Source organism: Azolla caroliniana, unplaced genomic scaffold, assembly GCF_043228905.1.
Source record: "Azolla caroliniana isolate FFs.n. ecotype wild unplaced genomic scaffold, voAzoCaro1.0.p SCAF_15, whole genome shotgun sequence".
NCBI classification, from domain to species: domain Eukaryota; kingdom Viridiplantae; phylum Streptophyta; class Polypodiopsida; order Salviniales; family Salviniaceae; genus Azolla; species Azolla caroliniana.
Window position 1 is genome coordinate 2,238,093 of NW_028230450.1, and position 26,686 is coordinate 2,264,778.

The following is a 26,686-nucleotide window of genomic DNA, read 5'->3' on the forward strand; positions in this document are numbered from 1 at the left end:
CCTACCAGAGAGTACGCATTAGTCCTATGTATGTTAGGAAATCGCCTAAACATTGTGAGGCTTGCCAGAGAGAGTACGCATTAGTCATCTATATATGTATGTATGTGTTAGGAAACAGTGAACAGACTGCCTCGAGTGGGAGGGAAGGAGGGAAGAGAAAAGAAGAAAATGCATGCTTGTTTCCACTGCACACTCGGACGGGTCCGTTTGTTCGTCTTCGAGAAAAGGGTCACATGTGAAAACGGGTTGGTCAATCGGGTCGGTCGGTCGGTCGGTCAAGAAGCAATTCAATTCTACCAAAGAAGAAGAAGAAAACCTAGGATTGATTGAAAATAATTAATTAAAATAATTAAATAGACAATAATTATTATTATATTAAACGTACGTAATATACTCGAATGCATTGGCAAATATTCTTTTTCATACGAATGCAAAAGAATGCGTATGTTATCGAAACATTCTTACGTTTTTTTTTTACACTTTACCTTAACTTTCTGACCTTAAAATATTTTACCTTATAAGTTATAATTATTAAGAAACAATGATTACAAAAGCATGGTATTTACCATATTTGAAGGTGTTTACCATACTCGAATGATTTAAAACATTCTCGAATGCGAATGCGCTATGGGTCATACTATGATTTATAAGAAAAGAATAACGAATGAGAGGGTGCCGCGTGGAAAATATGGAACTTTATTTTTTTGACATTTTTTGTTTTTTTTCTCTTTTTCTCTTTTCCTCTGCTTTGCCTCGATCGACTCTGTTTCGGAGAAAGACATATAAAAAGCTCCATGAAAGACTCTGTTTCTGAGAAACAGAGAGATCACTCACACAGAGCAGATCTCTCTGCCCCTCTCTCTCTCACTCTCTCTCTTTAGATCAATTATCAGATATACATACACACAGATCAATCCCGCAATTAGACCCTGCCCTCACAAATTCCGGTTCCCCCATTTGAATTCTCTGTAACTGCACACAATCTATATCCATATATCGGGCTATTCTTGTTCTGGTTTTTGGTCACCATGTTTGATCAGACCTCTACCCTTTCCCCTGTGATGATAGGTGAGACCGACATGGGCGTGTCGATGCAACAGCATGCCTTGCAGTGTGCATCTCATGCCCTTAACCTCCACAAAACCTCTTCAGATTTCTTGCAACAAATTGCACGATCTTTGAAGCAGGTAAAAACATATATTCCGTGCCAATCTTTTTGTATATGTATGTATGTATGTATGTATGTATGTATGTATGTATGTATGTATGTATGTATGTATGTATGTATGTATGTGCCTCTATGCATATGTGTCTCTGTGAATTTTCCTCTAAGTTTATATGTATGCGTCTCTATGCATGTCTATATGTATATGTATGTGTGTAAATTTAGGACCTGAAAGTATTTTCTGGTGGGCCTCCTAATTCATGTATGTTGCACCGTATGTGAAAGAAAGAGATTGTAGATGTCGGGTTTCTAAGATTTCTTATGTATTCAATGGTGGGTTATTTACATAGAAATGGCTGCAATTTTTGACAGATTGTCAAAGATGTAATGATGAATCTGGATAAAAATTTATGTGTATTCTTGATCATTTCTTTGGAGTGCATGGTGATGGACAGTGTTAGGGTGAGGATTGTAAGTTCAACAATGATGAAGGAGATGGTGGTGGTGATGATGATTTGCATGTTATAGGATGACATTTGATGACGTTATTCAAACATTCATTATCATTATATGTTTGCCATATCTGAGTGCATGTATTGAGGATGACAGTTACTGGGGTTAATGATGTAAGGGATGGATGGATGGATGGTTAAATGATGATGAATCATGATAGATGAATTGGTGGGCAACAAATGAATGAGATTAGGATGATGATGATGATGATGATGATGAAGATAGGGACAATACAAGGATGATGATGATCATCATCATCATTATATGTTATGTATGATTGGATGGTTGGTGCATGATGATAAATATGTTGTATGTATGTATGATGATGCCTGAGTGAATGAATGTATTGAGGGATGATAGTTACTGGGGTTAATGATGTAATGGATGGATGGATGAATGAATGATTAAATGATGATGAATCATGATAGATGAATTGGTGGGCAACAAATGAATAACATTAGGATGATGATATGCTATGTATGATTGGATGGTTGGTGCATGATGATAAATATGTTGTATGTATGTATGTATGATGATGCCTGAGTGAATGAATGATCATGGGGATGATGATGATGATGATGATGGTATGTATGGTGATGTATCTAAGTATGTATGTATGTACGCAGGAATTCGACAAATGCTATGGTGATGGATGGCAATGCGTGGTGGGTACCAATTTCGGCTCCTTTGTCACTCACACACATGGCAACTTCATCTACTTCTGTGTAGACAAGCTTGCTTTCCTCCTCTTCAAGGGCACACCTGCCTGTTGTGTGCATCATTAGCCCATCCCCCAAACCCTTGGATACATCATGAAGGCAAATGGATTTGATTGGAAAAGCAGAAAAGCAAGGAAACCCTAAACCCACCTCCATAATGCCCCACCCCACCCCCCCATTAAAAAATTTTGACTCTCCCCAACCAAGATGCAAAAATCCTTTCCACTTGTGTACATTTTTTTTTTTTTTAAAGGAATTTTCTCATCTCATCTGCAATTTTTCCCACACACATCCATCTGGTCCCGGTCGGTCGCTCGGTCAGATGCAATATGAAAAACAAGACTTGTGGTCAATACTTTTCACCAAAAGATTTCCATGCACATTCAATCAATTGGCTATATGCAATATATGTGGACTGTAATTGATTGATATTCATTCATTCATTCATTATCGCCAATGTTTTTGCACAATCTTATGGAAGAAATTCATTCATTCCAAAATCCAATCCATTGAAATTAAGACACAGATGTGTGGGTGGTATGGTATCTTGCATACAGTGGACGTGCATATCTTGAGGTTATGGCTTTAATCACATGGTCAGCAGTAACCATATGCTCTTAGAATGTACCATTTGTAGGTCTTATAGCTTTTCTCCTCACGAAATAATCGAACATGGTCTTCATGGAATGTTTGAAACATGATGAATGTTATTTATGGACAGGGCATTCAATAATCCGAATCCCTCCAGGACAATATTGGCGATGAGCTGTAAAGAAATGAATCTTCCGAGTCGAAGTTGTGAATGATGTGGTGTTGCACAAACACATTTTCCTTCAACTAGCAACAATTTTCAATTTCAATTGTTGTCATTTTCTATAAGGTGAAATGAGGAACTCCATCCATTCAATTTATTTCTTTTTCTTCTTTTTCATTTGTTCTTTGTGTTAGTAGTATAGATTACTCCAGATCTTCTTCTTTTGATATGTTCTTTATTAGCAAATTGTCGTTTTTCCTGTAGGATATTCTGCCTTGAAGTAAGCGATGGAGACATGGATACTTTTTTGTGAAGAACATGTATGCATTATATCCACAAATCAATCTATGATCGCATTATATCTTAGCATATCATAAAAGGAGTGTGCCCCATCATGTGGTGTCCATAAAACTAGAAACATTTCGATCTCTCAAAAAAGCATTGTTCTCATACCTTAAGTTAACACCCCGTCTAAAGGGAACCTATTTCGATAGTAATAGATGAATACACTTTATTTCAAAACACTAAAAGGTAATGTGGTATATTCTTGTAAATTTCCTCTTGGTTTGATCATGAAAATGAAAATTTTGAATGTACGAGAAACTACATCTTATGTATGGTGTTACATGGTTGTAATTTACTATAAATGTGGTAATAGTGTATTGAATGCATGTTACAATTTCAATCTGTCACCTCCCCATATACATAAAACAATCTCTCATGTAGCTTGCTACCTTCAAAACAAGAAAATACAGAAAACATCATTTGCATTTAACACATGTCTCTAATTAGAGATCCATATAGCCAGTTGTCACTCTATAGAATTAGGATGACACTGTTGGGTAACTAGGGACCTATATTGCAATAGGGATTAAAGAAATGGGGTAATGAATTCCGGTTATGATTACAAGGATCTTAACATAGCAACCAAAAAGGGAACAAGTACATTCATCAAATCTCCAATGCATCATAAATTCACCCAGAATTATTCCCGGTTCAAGATCCATGAAGTACAGATTGCTCGCTAAAATGTTATGGAAAGCTACACCATTCTTCCATGGTGAATGATTTCATACACGTGGGAAGGTTAACGCAGGTGTGTTACAGAGTTTGGTGGGGATACAGTAGAGAAAATTTTGTATCCTCAGAGTCTTGTGCCTTCATTTTATAACTAGACCAAAATTGTTTCAGGCATCGATACAGACTATGCCATCCTTCCCATGTTCCATGTATAAGATTTCCATGTTAGCTCGTAGCTATTGAAGAAATTTGGCCTTTTTACAATGAGAAAATAGCATTCCAAAATCTTTGACATTCTCTACATCAAACTCGCGTATTTGCTTCCAACAGAGGCTGGAAAAGTTGAATTTGATGACATAGAAGACACAAGACACAAATTAAACAACTTATATGGGCGAATGAATGAAGATTAATTTTCATTAAAAAAATTGAATGTTCCATTGATAGTTTGCTCAAGGTAAAGTCTTGGTTCCAAAATTGTGGGTTGAAGATCATAAGTCACACCTTCTACACAAGGAGTGGAATTGATACAGAAGCACAAACTCCAGCTTCTTTTGCCTGTACATGAGATAGGAGTATATATATCATCTATATATCTTATAACCAAATCATTAACAATCTTATAACAAGTCATTACCTATCTCATAACAAGACATTGAGTATCTAATGACACGAGTCATCAAACATATTATTGTAACATGTCATTGAAGTTCTTATTATAACAAGTCATTAAATTACCTTATTCTAAAAAGCCGTTTAAGAAGGGATACCTGTTTCTCCCAATTTATGCGGATAACAAGGAATAGAAGAAAAACTGTTTGAACCAGAGCACCAGAAAGTATGCCCATCCAAAGCCCCTGCAAAATTCCTCTGAGGTTTATTTTTTGTTTTGAAAAGGTTTTGTGTGACCCATATATGCATTATAAGCCTTTTATTTAGTGAAGACCATCACAACTTATTAGAAATATTGAGAATCGAGTAGATAGGTATATAGAGTTACAACTGCAGAGATGGATATATGAAAACAGAATTTCTATTACATATGAGAGTAGTTCAAAATGGTAGTTTTCCCATGCGCTCACACCTTAGAGCTTAGATAGGATATGGACCGGCTCACTACAAAATTAGTGGGGACTGATGATCAATCAGACCACTGTGTGAGAAAAGTGACTTATAATCTATGTTTGGTCTTAGTATAAATGTGCAAGTCAGTTGACAGTAGTGGAGATATTCCTTTTCTGTCAACTGACTTGTCATTTAATATGACCCAACTCCCTAGGTACAGGCTAGTGCTAGATAATACTTATCTTGAAGTCAATGACGCATACTTCAAGACTAAGTACATCGTAACTTGCCCACAAAATATTCTAGCTGACTTGATTAGCCAATCCTTTTATCTATTTCTCTCTTTCCTAAATATATTGTGTCCTACGTATCTACGGTTTCCTAGATTAACACCTTATCGACCCATATGGTCGAGTTGCACACTAGCCGCTCCTCATTTGGGGCGCTATCACAAAATGTGCACTCTAAGAGCACATATGGGGATAGATTTACAACTTGGGGCTGATCATTGATTATATCTAACACGCCCCCTCAATGATCAACCCATTGAGTTCACTTGGAATTGGGCCAACACCTAGTCGTCGAAGGTGTTGTTGCAACTGTTCTGCTCCAAGCGCCTTTGTGAAGATATCTGCAGCATTTTCTGATGTTGGACAGTACTCAAGCTCCACAATCTCATCATTTATTAGCTCCCGCACATAGTGATACTGAATCTCTATGTGTTTAGTACGTGCATGAAATACGGGGTTCTTGGCAATGGCCATGCAACTCTGATTGTCACACCTCAATACCGTTGCCGTCCTTATTGGGACTGCCACATCCATAAGGATTCTTCTTAGCCAAACTACCTCGCATGCCGCTATGCATGCTGCTTTGTATTCTGCCTCCGTTGAAGATAGTGCCACTGTTGGTTGTTTTTTACTACTCCATGAAACAGCTCCAGATCCTATTGAAAAACAATATCCAGAAACTGATTTTCTGGAATCACTATCTCCAGCCCAATCGGAGTCGCAATATCCACTAAGTTGGTCAATTGTTGGCTTGTAGAAGATTCCATAATTTAAAGTACCCACAATGTACTTTAATACACGTAGAGCAGCTTTCCAATGAGTCTCCTTCGGCTTGTTGCTGAATCGACTCACCACATTGACTGCAAAACAAATATCCGGCCTAGTGTTGCATAGGAAAATTAGACTTCCTACTAGTTGTCTATACTTCCTTATGTCAACCATTGGTGATGAGTCTTCTTGGGATAGCTTGCAGTTTGACTCCATTGGAGTCGACTTCGACTTGCTGTCCATCATCCCGAAGGTCTTCAAGATCTCTGTTGCATACTTTCTTTGTGACATGAAGATGCCGACCGAGGTTTGCCAAACCTCAATTCCAAGGAAGTAGTGTAGAATCCCCAAGTCTGTCATTTCAAACTCAGTTTTCAAACACTCTTGTGTTTGGCCAATGCACTCTTCATGGTCACCAGTAAGTACTAGATCATCCACGTAAATGATAATGATGACTTGTTTCCCGTCCTTCATTTTGACATACATACTTGCATCCGAAGCACATTGCTTAAAGTCGATTGATCGTAAGAAGCTGTCTATCCTCTTGTTCCAAGCTCTTGGTGCTTGCTTTAGACCATATAGTGCCTTCTTCAGCTTGCAAACTTTGTTTTCTGAATTCGGTATCTCAAACCCCGGTGGTTGTGTCACATATACCTCCTCCTTGAGATGCCCATTCAGAAATGCTGATTTGACATCCATTTGATAAATCGGCCATCCTCTTGAAGCAGCCAACGCTATGACCATTCGAATTGTTGTCATGCGAGCTGTCGGGGCAAATGTTTCTTGTACATCGAACCCTTCAATTTGGGAGTATCCTTGCGCTACTAGCCTGGCCTTGAATTTCTCCAAAGAGCCATCAGCTTTATACTTTACTTTCCATACCCACTTCGTGCCTATCACCTTCTTCTTTGTTGGCCTCTCTACCAACTCCCATGTGTCATTTTTCATGATGCTATCATATTCTGATATCATCGCCTCTTTCCACTTCGGGTCGGCCATAGCTTCCTCCACCGAGGTCGGCTCACTCACTGAGCCTATGATGTCCACCATCAGAGCCATGTTGACAATGTGGTCAAAGGTTCTTCCTTGCTCCTGTATTCTTCTTGATCTTCGTAATCCATCAGTTGAAGTTTCAGGAAACTCAACTTTAGGAGTATGATCATTGAAGAGTTGTTGAGCCCACTTAGGTATTTTCTTTACATGTGGGACTGGCATAGGCTGAACTAGTGAACCATTACCATCAGATGGTTCAGCTTCCTTTTTTGGATAATGGGTCGGGATTGGGTAAAATACTTCTTCAGTTGATGAGATAACTTGAGAATCGTTGTTCTCAGCTAGCTGTGGTTGTTCCTCATCGAACACCACATCGCGGCTTGTCAATATCTTTCTTGCCTCTGGATCGTAGAGTCGATAGGCCTTTGACTCTTCACTATATCCGAGAAAGATACACTTTTTGCTTTTAGCATCCAACTTCTTTCTGCTCACATCTGGAATATGTGCGTAGCACATACACCCAAAGGTTCTGAAGTGCAGCACTGAAGGTTTCTTGCCTGAATAAGCTTCTTGGGGTGTTTTCCCTTGAAGTGCCTTCGTGTAGCTCCGATTGAGGATGTAAACTGCTGTGTTCACTGCTTCAGCCCAGAATGGGTCGGGCAGCGCTTGTGCCTTCAACATACACCTAGCCATCTCGACAACTGTTCGATTTCGACGTTCGACAACGCCATTTTGTTGTGGGGTGTAGGCAGTTGTAAGTTGGCGCTTAATTCCATGCTCTTTGCAATACTCACAGAATTCTATTGATAAGAATTCTCCACCTCGATCAGAGCGTAGCTCCTTCACTAACTTTCCAGACTCTCGCTCGACAAACTTATGCCATCTTTTGAAGATTTTAAAAGCTTCAGCCTTCTCCCGAAGGAAGTAAACCCACATCTTTCTGCTGAAGTCGTCGACTATTAGCATATAGTAGAGAGATCCACCCATTGCAGGAGTCACCATTTTTCCAGAGAGGTCAATGTGTATTAGCTGTAGAGGAGTCTTTGCCCGATTTTGACTCTCTTTTGGAATGGCTGATCTTTGATGCTTGCCCATCATACAAGCATCACAAACATGACTTAAGTCAGATAGGGTTGGCAACCCAACTACCATATTCGACTTCTTCATCTCCTTCAACACAGCAACGTTGAGATGCCCAAATCTCTCATGCCATTGCTTTGTGTTGGTACTTGTGCTGTGGTCAGTAGAAATGGTAAACGCGCTCAGCTCATAGAGATTGTTGCGCCTCACCCCTATTCCTACAACCTTGCCAGCAGAATCTGTTATTTCTGCACCCGACTTCTTGAATCGAACATCAAGACCCTTGTCAATCAGTGCAGAAATGGACAGTAGATTCTTCTTCAGATCTGGCACGTACAACACTTGAGAGAGATGCTTTGTCCCACCGGTCGTTGCTTTGAGGGAGACGGTTCCGGTTCCTTTGGCCGGACATCGAGCATTGTTCCCGACCACAACATTGATGGGCTCTTGTAGAGGTGTCCAAGAACTGTACCAGTCACGATTACTGGTCATATGTCGGGATGCTCCACTATCGAGAATCCAAGACTCATCAACAACTTGAGTGTCAACTGAAGAACACACTTCTTCAGTTGCGACCCATAACTCAAGTTCATCTACGACATTGTTAGCGGACTCGGGCTCTCTCCAAGAAGTCTTATTAGAACCATTCTTCTCATCCGCCATCTTCTTTCGACAATCCTTGATTGTGTGACCCTTCTTGTCACAGTAGAAACACGATCCATTGAACTTCTTCTTCTTCGGTATCCTATTCGCATTGTTTGAATTGGATGCCCCTTCACCCTTAGTCCTAGAGACAAATGCTGAATCTTCCCTTTCTTCTCTTGTCTTCAGCCGAAGCTCCTCTTCAAGCAGCATTGCACTTAGTTCATCAAATTTTAAAGGAGTGGGTCGAACCTGAGTGTTCAATGCTGTCACAATGCCATCATACTTGAAAGGAAGTACTCGAATGCACCGACGAGCCATATCCTCTTGAGAGACGACTACTCCAACAGCCGCCAGCTGATCTTGAAGATCCTTAATCCTTTTTACAAAGGATTCTACTTTCTCTCCATCAGCGAGCTTCTCTGCAGCAAGCTGATTTTCGAGGTTTTGTATCCTTGTATAGTTTCTGGTCTCATACTGGCTGGCCAATATGCTCCAAGCTTCATGTGCCCTAGTTGTATGTTGCACTAGTGTTAGTACGGAGTCACATACACCAGTGACTATGGTACATAGCGCATCAGCATTCCTTCTCTTCCAGGCTCGAAGTAGATCAGCATTTGGAGGAATTGATGCGGTAGGGTGTGCAGGGTCAAAGGTTGCCATGGGCTCAGGGTCTCCCCCTGTGGGTCCCATGATTGTTTCCAACAACTCGTAGGAATCCAAAATGGCAGACATTTTGAACTTCCATAGAGTGTAGTTGGTTCCATCTAGCTTTCCATCAGACAATGGAGGTGGGCGGATGCGCAATGGAGCAGCTGCAACATTCGTGGACAAGGCCATTGATACTCTGTCTCTCTCTCTCTCTCTCTCTATTTCTCTCTGTTGCTAGACAGCAACTACCCGTATATACCTAATCTAGATCAACCTCTTCGCTCTGATACCATATTAGAAATATTGAGAATCGAGTAGATAGGTATATAGAGTTACAACTGCAGAGATGGATATATGAAAACAGAATTTCTATTACATATGAGAGTAGTTCAAAATGGTAGTTTTCCCATGCGCTCACACCTTAGAGCTTAGATAGGATATGGACCGGCTCACTACAAAATTAGTGGGGACTGATGATCAATCAGACCACTGTGTGAGAAAAGTGACTTATAATCTATGTTTGGTCTTAGTATAAATGTGCAAGTCAGTTGACAGTAGTGGAGATATTCCTTTTCTGTCAACTGACTTGTCATTTAATATGACCCAACTCCCTAGGTACAGGCTAGTGCTAGATAATACTTATCTTGAAGTCAATGACGCATACTTCAAGACTAAGTACATCGTAACTTGCCCACAAAATATTCTAGCTGACTTGATTAGCCAATCCTTTTATCTATTTCTCTCTTTCCTAAATATATTGTGTCCTACGTATCTACGGTTTCCTAGATTAACACCTTATCGACCCATATGGTCGAGTTGCACACTAGCCGCTCCTCATTTGGGGCGCTATCACAAAATGTGCACTCTAAGAGCACATATGGGGATAGATTTACAACTTGGGGCTGATCATTGATTATATCTAACACAACTTAATGCAATCACAAACAAATTAGGATTACTCTTATTATTTAAGCTATGTCTAATTTATCCCACTTTAATTTATAAGGAACAAGGTAGAATAATAAGCACTTCCTAAATATGTATTCTCACATTTTTTCTTAAGGGGATAAAAAGGAATAGAATGGAAGAACTGTGTGAAGATTTATTGAGCAAAGGTATTACCACTCCTTCCATGTGGAAAAGAAAAGCTAGTATAACAGAAACCGGGAAGCCAACAGCATAGTATGCACCAAGATTAATTATAGCTCCAAACTTCTGTAAGCCGCAACCCCTAGCTATACCTACATGTCACAATAATAGGGATCACAAGTTTTCTTCTTCCAGACATTTATAATAAGAGATAGGCAAAACAACCCCAAGGCTTTGGATATCTATTTGCTGGAGTGGCATTCTGTGATTGATTAAAACTTAGGCATATTCTTTTGTAAAAATGCCCAAGAAAAATTTCAGATGCTACAAGTGTTTTACCATAAGAACTATTACCTGAGAGAACACCTTGGATCCCATCTAGAATTGTTGTTCCAGCAAGGATAGGAACCATCTTGGAGACATAGTGGATTACAGCTGGATCATTGGTGTAAGCCAGACCAAGCACATTTCTGGAAAGTAATAGCAAACCAGATATGATAACAGCCTCCATGGTAGCAAGACTTATGCTCACATAAGAAGCCAATTGTGCGGTGTGAGCATGTCCTGCTCCCAATTCATTCGATGTCCTTGTGCTGCGAGATAAAAGACAGGGAGAATGTCACATAAGTGCTGAAATCCACAATGTGACAGAATTGCATTGTTCTGCACCATAGTCCTGTTCCGATTCACGAGGTTAACCACCTTATTAGAAAGTTTTAAAAACTCAAATGCATGAGTAAATATACTGATGTGGCAGCAAAGCCTCAATATGCAGGAGCAATGAATTTGATATTCGTTACAAAAAAGAACTCTTCAAAAATCATAGTTCGAGAGACCATGCACACACAACCAGTTTGCTCCAAGAACTATGGCTATACATTATTTGAAATTGACAATTTTTCTTATTTTGGAGATGCAATCAGTTTGACGTGTTACCTTGCGGCTGCACTTAATCCAAATGGAACCATAAATACCAGTGTAGCAGTTGTAAGACTGTATAGATCATAATGAACATGATCAGTAAGGTGTCATTCAGAACATGCATCTTAATACATCATATTAAGGAGAAAGAATCACTAGAGGGTCAATATTCTTTTTTTAAGTACTGCACCTCCACTTTGGAATGGGATCACCAACCATATAGAAAGAATAGAAGTCTCAAGCTGAGGATCAGGTAGAAGTCCAGACATAATAACAACCAACTCATAAGACCAATATTCCAAGCTGCCATTCGAAAAAAGTAATTAGAAGTTAGAACAGATTTGGTGTTGTACAACACGTTATTCTAGTAGTAAGCATCTAGGTTCATGCAGATGTGCATCTAATGGTGATGAGACTATACTAGGATTATTATTAGATGTGCGATAATTGATCTACAAAGACAAAGATTTGCAATAATTGGCCAACAAAGACAAAAATGCAATGGTTCATTCAGTGCCTCTGAGTTCAGGCACCTATTATGCATCCAAAATAAGCTGCTTTGTTTTCCCCCTAAATTAGTTTTTACACAAGAATAAGAATTAAGGAAAACAGGTTTGGTTAGAAATATTTATTCCAACAAATTTTCAGAGCACCATCTACCATATGCCATGCTTTCAAATTACAATTCATCCTGAACCCCTACCATACCTTCACATGTCTTAAGTGTATCTTAACAACTCACTATCATGCACATCTATTCATCTGTTGATTATAGGAGTTGATTTTGCTCTCACCAAATCATCAAAGCTGATGGTATGGCAATTTTAATGAAATGATCCATGTCATGGAATGCTTCCCAAGACAAAGAAGCCCGAGTTCTCTTGCATTTTTCCGAGCAGAAGATATAAACCAACAACAGACAAACATTTAGCCAGCTTGAGATGCTATTGGCAACAGCTGTTCCGGTATTGCCCAATTCATACTTCCAAACCAATAACCAACATAGAAGGATGTGAAAGAGGAATGTGACAGATGAGAGGATAGCCATGGGTGCAATAATACTTTGTGTTTGCAGATATTTCACAAGTGGTTGGAGGGTAGCATTCGCAAATAACGAAGGAATCAAGTAGTGCAAGTAATCACTTGATTTTTGAGAGATCAAGGGCTCTTGGCCAAGTGACAATAGCACTTTCTCCATGTTCATCCATAATATGGCAATGGGTATGCTGGCCACATTCAGCACTACCTCTGCCCTTTGTAAGAAAATCCATACCATGCGGTAGTTCTTCGCTCCATATGCTTGTCCACACAAGGTTTCCAACGTACTTCCCATCCCTAACTGGAAAAAAGGTCCCATCCATGCAGGACAATTAAATAGTCAGTAGAGAAACACACACATTTTAACATCCACCAAATTCTTCACATACTAGCATACCAGCTTCCTGTGATTGCATTGCATTTACCATATTCTTATGGGGGGAAATCCGAAACATACACACATATGTATACTCATACATACATGTACACCCATACATACATACATATATATAAGTATATATACCTTACAAAAACAGTCACAAGTATTGCTTCTCATGTACATACAAACACACATATAACAATATATATGCACGCACACATACACATACATATACATATATCAATATACATATAAATATACATACATACATATAATAATAAATATATATATATATATGCATATATTACACAATGTACCCAGAACTTCTTCACATACATATACAATAAAAAGTTGACCAAGAATTCCATACCAGTAAGCTGTTCCCCGTGACACTCGCGAATGATGTAGCAAGAGAAGCACTTGAGAGAGAAAGCTTATCCAGGTGGCCACTGAACATAAGAGAAACGATCTGGATGGAGTACTGTGCAAGACTGGTGTAAATCATGGGGAAAGCCAGCAAGCATTGGCTTCTCACTTCTTCTATGACTGCTTGGGATTTCACAGGAACATGGACAGGGCGGCAACCAGGTTCCGAGGAAGCTTCAGGCTCAAGACCATGAAGCTTTTCCATGACAACTGCTCTCTCTCTCTCTCCCTCTCCCTCTCAATCTCTCTCTCGCTCCCCCCCTCCCTGTTTCCACGTCCAATTTGTACTTGAATTTCTCCATTTGTATCTGTATCTGTATCTGTATCTGTATCTGTATTTCTGTATTTCTGTATTTCTGTATTTCTGTATTTTGTATTTTGTATTTTGTATTCTATATTGTACATTTTATATTCTATATTTTACATTTTATATTTTATATTTTATATTTTATATTTTATATTTTACATTTTACATTTTATATTTTACATTTTACATTTTATATTTTATGTTTTATATTTTATGTTTTATATTTTATATTTTATATTTTATATTTGTGTATTTGTATATACACATATTAGTGTATTTTGTTTTTTTTTTATATTAGTGTACTTGTATTTTAGATTTGTGTACATATATCCACAACATAGTCCAATTGTGTGTCGGAAACCACATTTCATTCCACCAAACTCCAAATGAGACATACATCGTTAACTCCAATCAAGGTGCCAAGCTGGAGGAACCAAAGTTTGTGATTAAAGGCACTGGCCTTCAAGGCCGAATTGCAAATGTTTTGAATATGAACCATTGCTAGTTTTTTTTTAAATCATTTAATGCTCCACCATGGACCCTAGGACACCTTAGCTACTACCCTCTTGAGAAAGAGACACATCGCCATGCAATGCAATGAACATGACTGCATCCAATCTATCAATCGGGCATTGGTGTTCTTTGATTGAGCATTTTGCATTCAACCTATGGAACTAAGCATTGGCGTGCTCAATCGTGCCTTATACGATATGATCCATTATGTTCATGTTGTTTATGGTTTGCATTGAACGTGTAAACTATGCATTCACCTTCTCTAATTCAGCATTCTCCGATGGGCAATAGCTCCACAAGCACTCGAGAGGGCGCGCGTTTATGCCTTACTTAACACGTGGTAAGATCAAGGTCCAATTGTTTACATTAAAACATGAGGAAGCAGGAGAATCCATGTTTGACCTTGTACATACACATCATTATTTTCTCGTACGTAAGTCTTAAGCAAATAATGTTGTCCCTTCAATAAAACATTATGATGTAGGTAGTAGTGAATGGCTACAAAAGAATAGAGCCATATGGTATGGTCTTGTTGAAAATAAGTTTCAAAAAGCACCAAATTGTGTTTAGTAGAGAGAAAGGTTTTCAGGTTTTCTTGTTGAAAATAAGTTTTTAAAACGCAACAGTCGGAATCGCCGTCTGTGGGAATCGAACCCACGACCACGTGGTTAAAAGCCACGCGCTCTACCAGCTGAGCTAAGACGGCTTCACAAAATAACTCTTTATTAAATAATTTTTAATAATTAATAAACGCTTAATGTTTTATTTTGATTCTAGTTATTAAGTCATAAATCTTGCCTTTTTCAATAGTCCTCCCCAAAAACCTTCAATATATCTCCATCTTTGTGAGAAGCCTGCTTAATGAAACACACGTAACATTTTAGAGTGCATTGTGATGGGTACAAGTACACTAAGAGAGAGTTGTTCTACAAAGACAATTGTGCTTTTGTCAGTAGATCGAACGCGGGTTTCGTTGTGTGAATACAAGTGTATAATGGACGTATTCACACTATCCTATTGGACACACTAGGTTTAGGACAATTATGTAAATATGTCAAAGGGCAGTTACCCTAGCCTAGTCGGTATATAACTAGTTTTGTAACCTAGTTCTAGCGTTGTTGTTCATGTTGTACATTGTGCTATTCTAACTTTGAGATCAATAATACAGTTACATTGTCTTGTGGCTAACTCTGTTGCCTTCTCTCTGCACTTGTTCTCTTGATCTTGTCTTGATTCTGTTGTTTGTCTTAGTATTCAATCTTTGAAATACATTTTGTATATGTTGTCTACAAAAATATCTTCATCAAAAGAGTGTTGGTTTTGTTCCACACAAGATAGTTGTTTCCAACACGCTCGCCCCTCTGTAGTCGAATGATTTTGCGAAACCGATGTGCAAGGTTTTCGATAGCCTAGGTTATCTATGGATCAAGTCCAACAATATGGGTGCTTGTTGCCTTCCTGTATTGCAAATCAAAGACACCTCATGCATTCGAATATAAGGCTTCTGTTTTGAACTAAAGCTTTAGATAAGGGATCTGTCCCTCAAAAGAAGTCAAATCTTTAAAGTCGTCTCTAGTCTTACCTTCACAACATTTCAAATGTTGTTTGCTTTTTAGCGTATCTAAGATGCAAACTATTGATTTAGAAAAGCTTCTTTTGAAAAGTTACTCTGGGGGAACTTTAACGTCATCAGGTGTATATATAATAAAAAGTTTCGTAATGATAATTGAAAAAAGTTGCATCAATCAGTTTGTTGTGTTGAATATATATGTAAAAAGTGGATTCCTGGTTTTTGCTTGTGTGCTTGTGTGTTGCATTACTTGATATTTTTTAATGTTATTAAAAATGGGGCCCAATAGCAATGCATCACATTGTCCTTTTGCATGTGGTGTCAACAATTGAAACATTATCTCTCTATAGCTAGTTGTTTAATTAGTTTTGTATTGTTAAAACGTTCCATTTGTTAGCGAAGCATGTTTAGAGTCATTAAGTTGTTGAGAGAAGACTAGCTTCAAAATGGCGTGAAAGGAAAAACAGGATGGAGCTAAATTTGGGGCCCAATAGCAGTGCATCACATTGTCCTTTTGCATGTGGTGTCAACAATTGAAACACTATCTCTCTATAGCGAGTTGTTTAATTAGTTTTGTATTGTTAAAACGTTCCATTTGTTAGAGAAGCATGTCTAGAGTCATAAAATGGCGTGAAAGGAAAAACATAATGGAGCTAAATTTGCTTACAATAGTCCAATATGTTGGACACAAAAAGTTATGATGTCCAAATCTCTTGAATATAAACCCACGAAAAGCACAACCCATTCATGGGTTTTTCATGCGTCCACAAACATGCCCCTCATTATGTACCTACATGAATTTTCTAATGTTGGAATGTTGTAGAAAGTGACCCAAAGCAATGCACTGCATTGTGCCTTGCACGTACCGTGTTAATTTGTTATTCTCGTATCATTCTACCATAGTTTTTTAACAAAAAAACAAAACTTCTCCACCTCAAGTTCTATGCTACCATCACTTGGTATTTTATTGTGGTCGGTGATTTATACACATACACATACACATACACATACACATACACATACACATACACATACACATACACGTACACGTACATACACATACATATATACATTACATAGATTACATACATACATACATACATACATACATACATACATACATACATACATACATACATACATACACATATACATATACATATACATATACATATACATATACATATACATATACATACATACATACATACATACATACATACATACATACATACATACATACATACATACATACATACATACATACATACATACATACATACATACATACATACACACACATTACATACATTACATACATACACATAGATTACATACATACATTGCAGAGATGCCACATTCTCTGATTTGAGTTATTGTGACAAAATTTGTATAAGATGGGGGGGTCATGGTGATGGAGAAAACGTGGAGTTTCCATGGATTCAGGGAGATTAGCCTATTTATTGATCCTAATCTTTCCCTCTTTCTTTCTTTCTTTCTTTCTTCTCCTCCATCTCTAAGTCTGCAGGATTTGAGTGGATACGCAATACAGTGCATGAATCCATATTAACGCGATGGCAGATCTAATAAGTGTCAGAGATGGGGCTTCCAACCATCATCCCAATCTTGAGCGGAAGATCCTTAGCTTGGAGGAAGAAGTGAAGGTCCTGAGGATGGAGTTGGAGGCCATGGCATGGGCAGTAACCATAAAAGAAGCTGAGAGGGCCGCCATGGAGGCCGAAGTGAGCAAGGCCAGGCAGATGGCATCAGAGATAGATGAATATAAGAGGGGAATGGTATCAGAGAGGGAGGAGTTAAAGCGGAAGCTGGAGGTATCGATGGAGGCAGAGGAGAGAATGGCAAGGGAGATAGCCTTTATCGAATCCGAAGCTATGCATGATGCCATGGAATCTAGGTCCCTCATCGAATCGCTTCAAACAGATATCCGATACAAGGAAATCTGCCTAGCCGCAGCCGCAGCCGCGGCCCTCGATCAGCTCCAAGTCCTTGCTCCATCAGCAAACAATCAGGCTTCCAATTATATTACCATGAATTCGCCTCTGCCGCAGTCTTCGATTCTTGTCCCATGGCAGGCCAACATGAAATCTTCACAGATCAACGAGGAAGCGGCAATGTCACTAAGCCTTGGCATGGCCCTACCAGGACCAGACCTTGCCATGGCGCCGCCACCACCACCGAGCATCCACGATCAACCATCAATCGACCGAAACACTACGAATCCATCGGCGGCGAGTCCAAAAACGTCGCAAAACATACCAGATGTGGCACCGGCCCTGGCTCATGAGGCGAAACAAAATTCAAAGGAAATTTCGGTCCTACCATCGGAAACCGATTCTTCTTCTTCTTCTTCTTCTTCGAAGCAGCACAGATCTGCACCCATTTTGACCTCCATATCTAATTCCAGGATGGGGACACCCCCCTACAACAACAAAAGCATTGGGAGTGGACTGGGGTCAAGCTCTCGCTACGACCAAAGTGACCACCACCGGCGCCGCCAACTCTTGGACCAAGCCTCGAAAACTCTCAATGACCGGCAGGCAGCCGGGGCTAGTGGTGTCACCAAATCCCCATCCATCAATAGCCTCCTCAGGAAGTTCTCATCATCATCATCATCTACGAAGCCGGCCACAACTTGGTGGGCATGGAGTCGGCCCTCCTCGTCTCACTCGCCTACAATGTCTTCTGCCCAAGACATATCCAGCCCTCTCATTTATTCCCATGCTTAAAGTAGGCCCAGCCCCCCATCTCTCTCTCATTCATGTGTATTGATCCATCCCCATCCCCTTTGCCATCTTGTTTTTCTTTCCTTACTTTTGTGACACAGGATCTCGGAGAATAAGATAAAACAAGAGTCATAAAATTTCAAATAAAACTACCCATGACTGTGTAAATGATTCATCAAGGTTGTGATAAATTCCACAGTAATAAAAAGACATTGTTAAGCTCAACATTCACAAAGCAAAGTAAAGGGTGTGGTATTTTTAAGTCAACTGCTACAAGGTGAAATTGTAAAATCCAAGTCTACAATGTGACTCAAAACTTGGTCTTCTTCAATGAAATGGAACCTAGTCATAATTGAAGCATCATACTATTAAAGGGATCCATACACTCTAATCCGCTGTATACGAAGGTTAAGTTTTGCTACCTTAAGGTAAGCAAGCTGATAATAAAAGATAGAATAACATTTGTGGACATTGGCTCAAATGCCTTTCTTTTTTACTTATTTAGGTCCGAGTTATGTAAGAAATTTTTATGAACTATTGCTTGAAGATAGACAAAATTTTGAAGGTTAAGTTTTGCTACCTTAAGGTAAGCAAGCTGATAATAAAAGATAGAATAACATTTGTGGACATTGGCTCAAATGCCTTTCTTTTTTATTTATTTAGGTCCGAGTTATGTAAGAAATTTTTCCGAACTATTGCTTGAAGATGGACGCTTTATGTGCTCATATTTTTCAATGCTATTCACTAGACAGAGCTTGATATCTCTTATAGTGCTACATTTTGCATCAAAATAATAGTCATAACAATATCTTACCTTATCAAGCATGTCAATCAGCTCTCGAGGTAAACAGTAAACTAACATTAAGAATTAACACTGGGATAAAAAGTATAGGACCCACTACAGTAAACTAACATTAAGAATTAACATTGGGAAAAAAAGTATAGGACCCACTACAGTTAACACCAATCAATCTATTTTGATGTTTTCATCCAGATAAGAACTAAAGGAAAATTACGAAAATTATTTCGATGCGTTTCTAGTGCTTTAGATTGCATTTGAATGCCAAAAAAGAAGATTAACCAATGATGTTTCAAGGTGCCAAAAATCTTTGCCTGAGATCTTTGACATCATACAACTTATACAAAATTGAGTGCAGAATCATTCAGTCCTCAAAGTACGCCTGCCCAGTGCATCTTCTCATTGTTGGCAAAAGAATACGAATTCATCATCGCGCATCATACAAAATATACAAAATTTACGACACCATCACCAAAACACAAATAATTCATGGTTTTCATGTTTTGCACAAAAGTGATTGCTCATTGTTGGCAAAAGAATATCAACTCTTCATCTCAAAAATGACATGGCCTATGGATTGGTCTATGATATGCCCTTCTTGAAAATTAGATGCAACTGCAAATAGATACAATGTATTTCCTTGTTGAAAATCAAGGACTTACGAACTCATTCAACACCCATTGATCAGTTAATGATAACAACATTTCATTTAATATAGAAAACAAAATGTACCAAGATGATGTACATAGTATGTATGTATGGAGTTAAATTATCTAAAAAATGCCCTGTTTTCTAAAACAAGTAATAAACAATAACAGATGGGGGAGGGGATAGGAACTAGATACTACAATTAACCCTGTGATTTATTCATTCAATGGAGTTGTTGAGTGTTGAAACCTTGCTGTGGTGTCAGTATTATTTATCCTTTGCATAGACTGGTATAATTGTTGATGCCCGGCCATCATCTTCAACCTTTGCACCTCCTCTTTCAATGCATCATTGAGAGCTAATTCACAAAGAAAAAAGATCAAACTACACATACCCATACACATCAATCTCAAATCTAAACTCACACATCTTTGTTATTCTTTGTATAACAATTTTATATAGTGTGTAAATTCCTCCAATTTGCATAAAAATTATCTGTATAAAGTAGACATAAAGAATGTCCTAAATTCTCTGACAAAAATTCCCACATTTCCTTCATTCAATACACATGATGGGAGAGATTAATTCCCATTAGTTTCTATTTTCTACCACATAACAAAGCACTTATATACTTGATAGGAATTTAGTTTTCCCATTAGTTTTTACCATATGCTAAAGCACTTGTTAACTGTACAACAAAGAAACGATTAGAAGCTTACCGTCCCGAAGTTGGGCTTGCTGTTCCATTGATTGGAGGCGAAGCTTCAATTCGTTGTTCTCCACGGATAATGCCGATGTGTCTCTCTTTGAACAATAAGGAAAATATCTTAGCAAATTCATATTCTTCAGAGTATAGACCTTGAGAAGTTACTTTAGGACAAATGGTCTTGACATTGACCACATTTACCTATTATTATTTGCATGTTTACCCTGTCATTTTTTCTCCACATTCATACATGCCTAGCATTTTGGGGTTATGAAATACAAGTCATACCAGTTATTCCTATGATTGTTTTCCAATATAGTGACTCCTAATAAATTTTCGTTGGAGTACGATGTTCATTTTCTTAACATACAAGAAGTTTAGCTCTGCGCTTTTAGGTCTGATTCTCGAGTTTGTCTCTTCGGATTAGTGATACTAGTTATCCCTTCATAATCTGGTTATTCATAAAAAATATTCAAGTAGGATATTCATTTTCTTAACATAGAAGAAGTTTATCCCTCCAAATTTAGGTCTAATTCTCAAGATTTGCCATTTGTTTGATTCACACGAGATGTATGAGGATAAAGTTGGACACATTTCAAGGCGCATTCTCTTCAAAGAATGTCAAAGCCAGCAAGTTTCTTTTATTGATGCCTCAAACATCCACTCATTGACATAAGAGCTTCACAAAGATCAAGATTGGAATAAATTGATATTATTTGATATTTCAAGGAGCATTCTATTCAAACTTCAAAGAATGCCAAAGTCAACACGTTGCTTTATTGATGCTTCAAATATCCTTCACCTCTATAAACGCTCATGAAAATCAAGATTGGAATATATTGTGGTGAATTGATATTGATATTTCAAGGAGCATTCTTTTCGTAGAATCTTGAAGTCTAACAATTTTTTATTGATTCCATAAACATTCCCTCACCTATATAAAAGCTTCATGAAGATCAACATTAAAATAACTGTGGTAGATTGATATTAGGAGAGAATAATTTTATGTATTCACCCACATCAATTGTGTCACTTGTTCACTGTAAGAAAGTGCCAACAACCCAACACCAGAAGTGTGAGCAATAGGAAGAGGTGCATTCCTTATGGTAGTTGGGGCAACCATTTGGGCCAGATATTTCTTGAGTCTAAGTGATTATGACTTCCAAATCACTGCCTCTTTCTTTGGGAGTCAATCAAATCCTCCTGTATCTTCTCCATCTCGGAGATGTTGGAACTTATGAAGAGGTGTAGTGGACCAATTCGTTAAGGTACCACCGACCCATTAATGGAATGAATTCACAGTTTTTTTTTATACTTGAGGGGAAGACACAACAGAGATATCACAATATTGATTCAGAGTAATGATGGGGGAAGGAGTTCATTTTGGTCATCATTGCCTACATATAAGAAAGAATCTTAGAAGGAATTCTAAGGTTATGCCATTAACTACATTCTCTGAATTGTATCTGTATCTACTTGGGCGCTGACATTGTAGCTAAACCCTGTTATAATCACGTTTAAGCGCTTTACATATTATATCTCTAATTTGTATCTCTGCTTTAATATAATCCAATTTGGATGGAACAATTGAAACCCTCCTTTATGGCCTGCTGTAATCCAATTCATGAGCCAGTTTTTGGAAAACCGTGCTTGATAGCTTGATCCATGATCGTTGCTATCCAATAGTGAGTTGGCGGCGGTCTTGTCCATTTTAAGAACTCACTTTTCATTAAAGTTGCATTCATCACTTTGTCATTCGATATTTTTTTTTGTCTCCATTAACATATTCCATAAACACACATGCATTATATGGTGTTTCCATACTCAATGTCATAGGCATTATCCCATCTAATATTGTTCCATCTCTTCATTGATGAATTCATTGATTATATCTTCCTCTCTGCCCTTGAGTTGTCTCCACACTAACTGTTGATCGGAGTTTTTCTTCCTTTCTTGATCCTTTAAAATTCCAAAACATGATTTTTAGCTTGAGGCAGTTCATAAATCATCACTTGCTATGCATTTTGAATTCCTAACGAATACATAGGCTTGTCTTCAACGCACTTGCTCTTTTGGGGTTTGATATTTTATTACGAAGAAATTCCTACCTTTTAGGTACATCTTGCTACTATCGAAAATGATAACTCTTTTCCTATGATCTTTGATCGTGCACAAATGTCTCGACATGATTCTTCTTCTAGCCTCTTCTGACCAACTCTATGTGCTCCATATACCCTAATATCATGCATAACAAAGCGATCTTCGAAGAATTTCGTGATATTCTAGCAAGGTAGAGTGCATTCTCTGATTAGGAATGTAATGCATCCTTTGAAGTGGATTTGGGTGCGTTAACATCATTGACATGTCTTTTAGTATCTTCTTAATGAGAAAATCTCTCTATTTCATCATGATTGCATCTTCTTTTGCCTCAAGGCAAGATTTTATTTCAACATTTGCTTTGATTAGCAATTCTTTCTTGGCTTCTAAGATTGTCATTTTGGTCTCTAGTTCGAGCATCCGAGTGTCGTGGAAATGCAATGCCAAGGCTTCCCAAGAGTTAGTCCACCACGAACTCTGAAGAAAGGTGATGACTAAGGAATTAAATGGATCATCCTACTTTTAACACAGATAATTACCATAGCATGATGTGGATATATTTCTCAAGGAAAAGATTGAGGCTCCTGGAAGATTTAGAAAGCGGTATCAGGTGATGGAGAAGCAACAAGAACATAGGATAAAGTTTCTCCAGACTGATCAAGAAGGAGAATTTCTCTCCAGTCACTCTCGAAAGTATGCATATCAGAGGCAATTTGTGGTGCCATGTACCCCACAACAAAATGGAACAGTGGAACATTGGCATTGAGCCTTAATGGAGATAGCCCAATGTATGCTCAAAGGAGCAGAATTGCATGATCATTACAAGGCAAAGGTGGTTAACACCACTGTTTACATATCCAACTGAAATGACATGAAAATCGTGAAGTAAATAGCTCCATTGGAATCTTATTGAATTATGATGATCTGCAGGGGTTCAGCTGTACATGTTGATTGAAGGATGCTTATTCAAGGAAGCTTCTTGGAATGCTGATTGAAGAAGAGCCAATGTGAATAGGATGTGACAGCAAAAGCTGCACAGTTATCACAAAGAATCTCGTGATCCATGGATGTTCCAGTCATATTGAGATCCAAGCATACGAGAACATTATTTGGCTTGGAGAATGCATATTTTTATGCTCACTTGAAGAATTTTCATGGAAATTCAGAAGTCAGTTTAATACTTCTAATAGTTGTAATTTGAAGAAGTTTCTTACCACTATGAGTAGGCATGTCATGAATATGGAAATTTGAAAAAAAACATTGCCAAAAAGAAAATCATCTGAAGAAGATTCAATTGAACTTTTGTAGACATAACAGTTGAACAAGAGATTTCTTAAGTCATTGGTGAACTGTAGAAATGCAGATCAAACTTCCAATTTAATAACATGAATGAAGCATTGAAATATATACATGTACACACATGCATAAATAGATATATATAGAGAGATCATTAATTTAGTTATATGTCTGTCACATACCTGGAGCATGGTTAGCTGAGCTGAGAGTGTGGTTGCTTCGGTCTGAAGGGTCTGCACCTTGCGTTCAAGCTCTGCTATATATCGCATTTTCCGTTCTTTCGAGCGAGCTGCTGATTGCCGATTTGCTAAAATTCTGTCAAATTCTTCTATAAGAAATCATTGAAAAGAAAAACACAAAAAAATGACTGATATGCATTTTACAAAAAATGCATCAGCTTCATGGTTTTTTTTCTATTTTATTTTTAAAATATCCATTCATAAATATACATAGAGATGTGATTCTCAAGTGATCAGGGAAGGGCTGAAAATGCCAAAAACGGCTTCCATCCTTGATGGACATAAGTCAGCTTCATGGAGTTTGATGAGATAACCTTTAAAATGTTAAATTTATGTACATATTTACAAGGAATTTGTTAAAATCTCCACACAACCAGAAAAACACATTTTGGATGCCAAAACAGAGATCACATAAAAAATGAAGAAAGTGTTTGCTTCAACTTCAAATGGGACACATCTCAAACCAAAAGACATGATGCATGCAAATTCAAGTTTTATATCAGAAAATAACCCAGAAAAATGACAGACTTCACCATTCCATCACTCGATATTTCACTTACAATGCATGAAACATGTGCTATTGTATAATGGAAAGACACAACCTCAAAATTTGAAAAAACAGCTGAATCATATGATATAACTCCCAATTTGTGAGAGATACAAATGCAAATTTTGTGGGATGAATAAAAAGGTATAAGCTAAAAATAATTATAACATCAGTAGTGTTATGGAAACTGCTTCTTGTATTACCATCTCATGCTTTTTACCTAATATGAACATACTTTTCTTCTACCACCATCTCATGCTTTTACTAAATATAAATAAAAGATCTCACCTCTTTGCCCGTTTAGGATCAACCATGGCCAATTCAGCTAGTTTGCTGGCTCCCATGGATTTCTTCATTTCCAACGATTCCGAACATAGAAATTCTTGTTTGATAGGCAATGAACCATCCATAGAAAGACTATGTTGATGTCGGGGACGCCGTTCTCGAACCTCACTGTCTGTGCTAGGTGGTGGCATGCCATTGATAGACAAGCTTCTCATATGTTGCGCCGGAGGAGTAGAGGGAATGTCTGTGGGTAATTTTGATGCTGATGAAGATGAAGTCGGGGTGCAAGAGTTCAACTTGTTGTCGGAATCAAAATATATTGAGAAAAGCTCATACGCTTCATCGGAAAATGTGGAGGGTTCGAGCAAGTGGGGATCATTGTCTTGGAACGAGAAATTATCATCATCGTCGTAATCACAATCATACTCATGTTCATAATCATGGTGATCAACACTGACAACATTGGGCATATTGCGGAATGTGATCTCGGAGTGAGCACGGCGATGACGAGAAACACGGGCAGGGGTTACCTGGTTGTCTACGGATGACGATGTGGCCCCTATGGATGAAGATGTGGCACCCTCTTGCATAGCAAAGTCCATGGAAACAGAGCCACTCCGCATAGAGCCATCTGAAGCAGTAGGGGAGTGTGAAACCGAGGCCGAGGGAGAGGGGTCTCTCTTCAAATTAGCAGTGGCGAAAGCATTTACTGTTGGGGAAGGGTAACCCACATGCTTAGCAGAGTGATGATGGGCATGTGATTGTGAAGGGTGTGGGGGGAATCCATTTCTACTGCTATTAACATGCCCTGTTCCCCCACCATTTTCTTTACTCGAATTGGGATTCGCAGAAAACCCGCATTGTAAGCCTTCCACGAAAGCTTCATATCCGTGGCCACCGAAGCCTTCCATGGATGAGGTGTATGTATGTAACAGAGAAGAAGGAAGGAAGGAAGGAACAAAAGAATTGGGCGAAATGGAGAATTAAATTCCTTCTTCTTTCAAGGCAGAGGCGAGTGAGAAACGAGAGAGATCTCCACTCTTACTCTTCCTATTCCTCTTCTCTTTTCTCTTTTTCTTCTTCTCTTTCTCTTTCTCTGTCTATCTGTCTGTCACTATGTCAAAATGTTTGGTGTGACACAGAAGTCAAAAAGGAAGAAGAAGAAGAAGAAGAAGAAGAAGGAGAAGGAGAAGGAGAAGGAATTCAGATATTTTTTTCATAATACGATTGATTCCATCCATCACAGAGACAAAGGGGCCGCGGATTCGGAGCTGCCCCACGGACCACGGTCCTCTTCTCTTCGGGGCGCCCGATCGGATTAGGACCCACACCATACATTCCGAGCTTCTATCGAACACACATGTCCATCTACTCATCCCTCGGACAATCATAACACTTGAATTCGCCGACGCGGAACTCTTT

General features: G+C 38.4%; 4 protein-coding genes and 1 non-coding gene across 6 annotated transcripts; 2 read left to right on the forward strand and 3 right to left on the reverse strand.

Annotated features, from left to right (window-relative positions):
• The first annotated feature begins 819 nt into the window (after positions 1 to 819).
• Positions 820 to 3,736, forward strand: LOC147854324 (uncharacterized). Of its 2 annotated transcripts, XM_087331775.1 has the most exons (4): positions 820 to 1,187; positions 2,305 to 2,343; positions 3,119 to 3,277; positions 3,416 to 3,736. In XM_087331775.1, the coding sequence occupies exons 1-3, from the start codon at positions 1,029 to 1,031 to the stop codon at positions 3,128 to 3,130; spliced, it is 210 nt and encodes a 69-aa protein (XP_087187901.1). In that variant the 5' UTR covers positions 820 to 1,028; the 3' UTR covers positions 3,131 to 3,277; positions 3,416 to 3,736. The 2 variants fall into 2 exon arrangements, with proteins under 2 accessions (XP_087187901.1, XP_087187900.1); XM_087331774.1 differs by lacking the exons at positions 3,119 to 3,277; positions 3,416 to 3,736 and having other exon boundaries at positions 837 to 1,187; positions 2,305 to 2,683.
• Positions 3,737 to 4,636: 900 nt separating this feature from the next.
• LOC147854325 (protein DETOXIFICATION 16-like) lies at positions 4,637 to 13,757 on the reverse strand. Its single transcript, XM_087331253.1, has 8 exons — positions 13,458 to 13,757; positions 12,465 to 13,009; positions 11,887 to 11,973; positions 11,686 to 11,742; positions 11,104 to 11,342; positions 10,783 to 10,901; positions 4,942 to 5,028; positions 4,637 to 4,729 (listed from the first exon to the last, which is right to left on the reverse strand). The coding sequence occupies exons 1-8, from the start codon at positions 13,716 to 13,718 to the stop codon at positions 4,679 to 4,681; spliced, it is 1,446 nt and encodes a 481-aa protein (XP_087187379.1). The 5' UTR covers positions 13,719 to 13,757; the 3' UTR covers positions 4,637 to 4,678.
• A 1,209-nt stretch (positions 13,758 to 14,966) lies between these two features.
• On the reverse strand, positions 14,967 to 15,039 carry TRNAK-UUU (transfer RNA lysine (anticodon UUU)). Its single transcript has one exon. It is a non-coding gene; the product is annotated as a tRNA-Lys (tRNA).
• Positions 15,040 to 17,290: 2,251 nt separating this feature from the next.
• On the forward strand, positions 17,291 to 18,709 carry LSU2 (response to low sulfur 2). Its single transcript, XM_087330873.1, has one exon. It carries the CDS (start codon positions 17,478 to 17,480, stop codon positions 18,648 to 18,650), a length of 1,173 nt encoding a protein of 390 aa, XP_087186999.1. The 5' UTR covers positions 17,291 to 17,477; the 3' UTR covers positions 18,651 to 18,709.
• Positions 18,710 to 20,136: 1,427 nt separating this feature from the next.
• LOC147854328 (bZIP transcription factor 18-like) lies at positions 20,137 to 26,230 on the reverse strand. Its single transcript, XM_087331118.1, has 4 exons — positions 25,268 to 26,230; positions 24,376 to 24,508; positions 20,814 to 20,898; positions 20,137 to 20,452 (listed from the first exon to the last, which is right to left on the reverse strand). Exons 1-4 carry the CDS (start codon positions 26,173 to 26,175, stop codon positions 20,310 to 20,312), a joined length of 1,269 nt encoding a protein of 422 aa, XP_087187244.1. The 5' UTR covers positions 26,176 to 26,230; the 3' UTR covers positions 20,137 to 20,309.
• Positions 26,231 to 26,686: the final 456 nt, after the last annotated feature.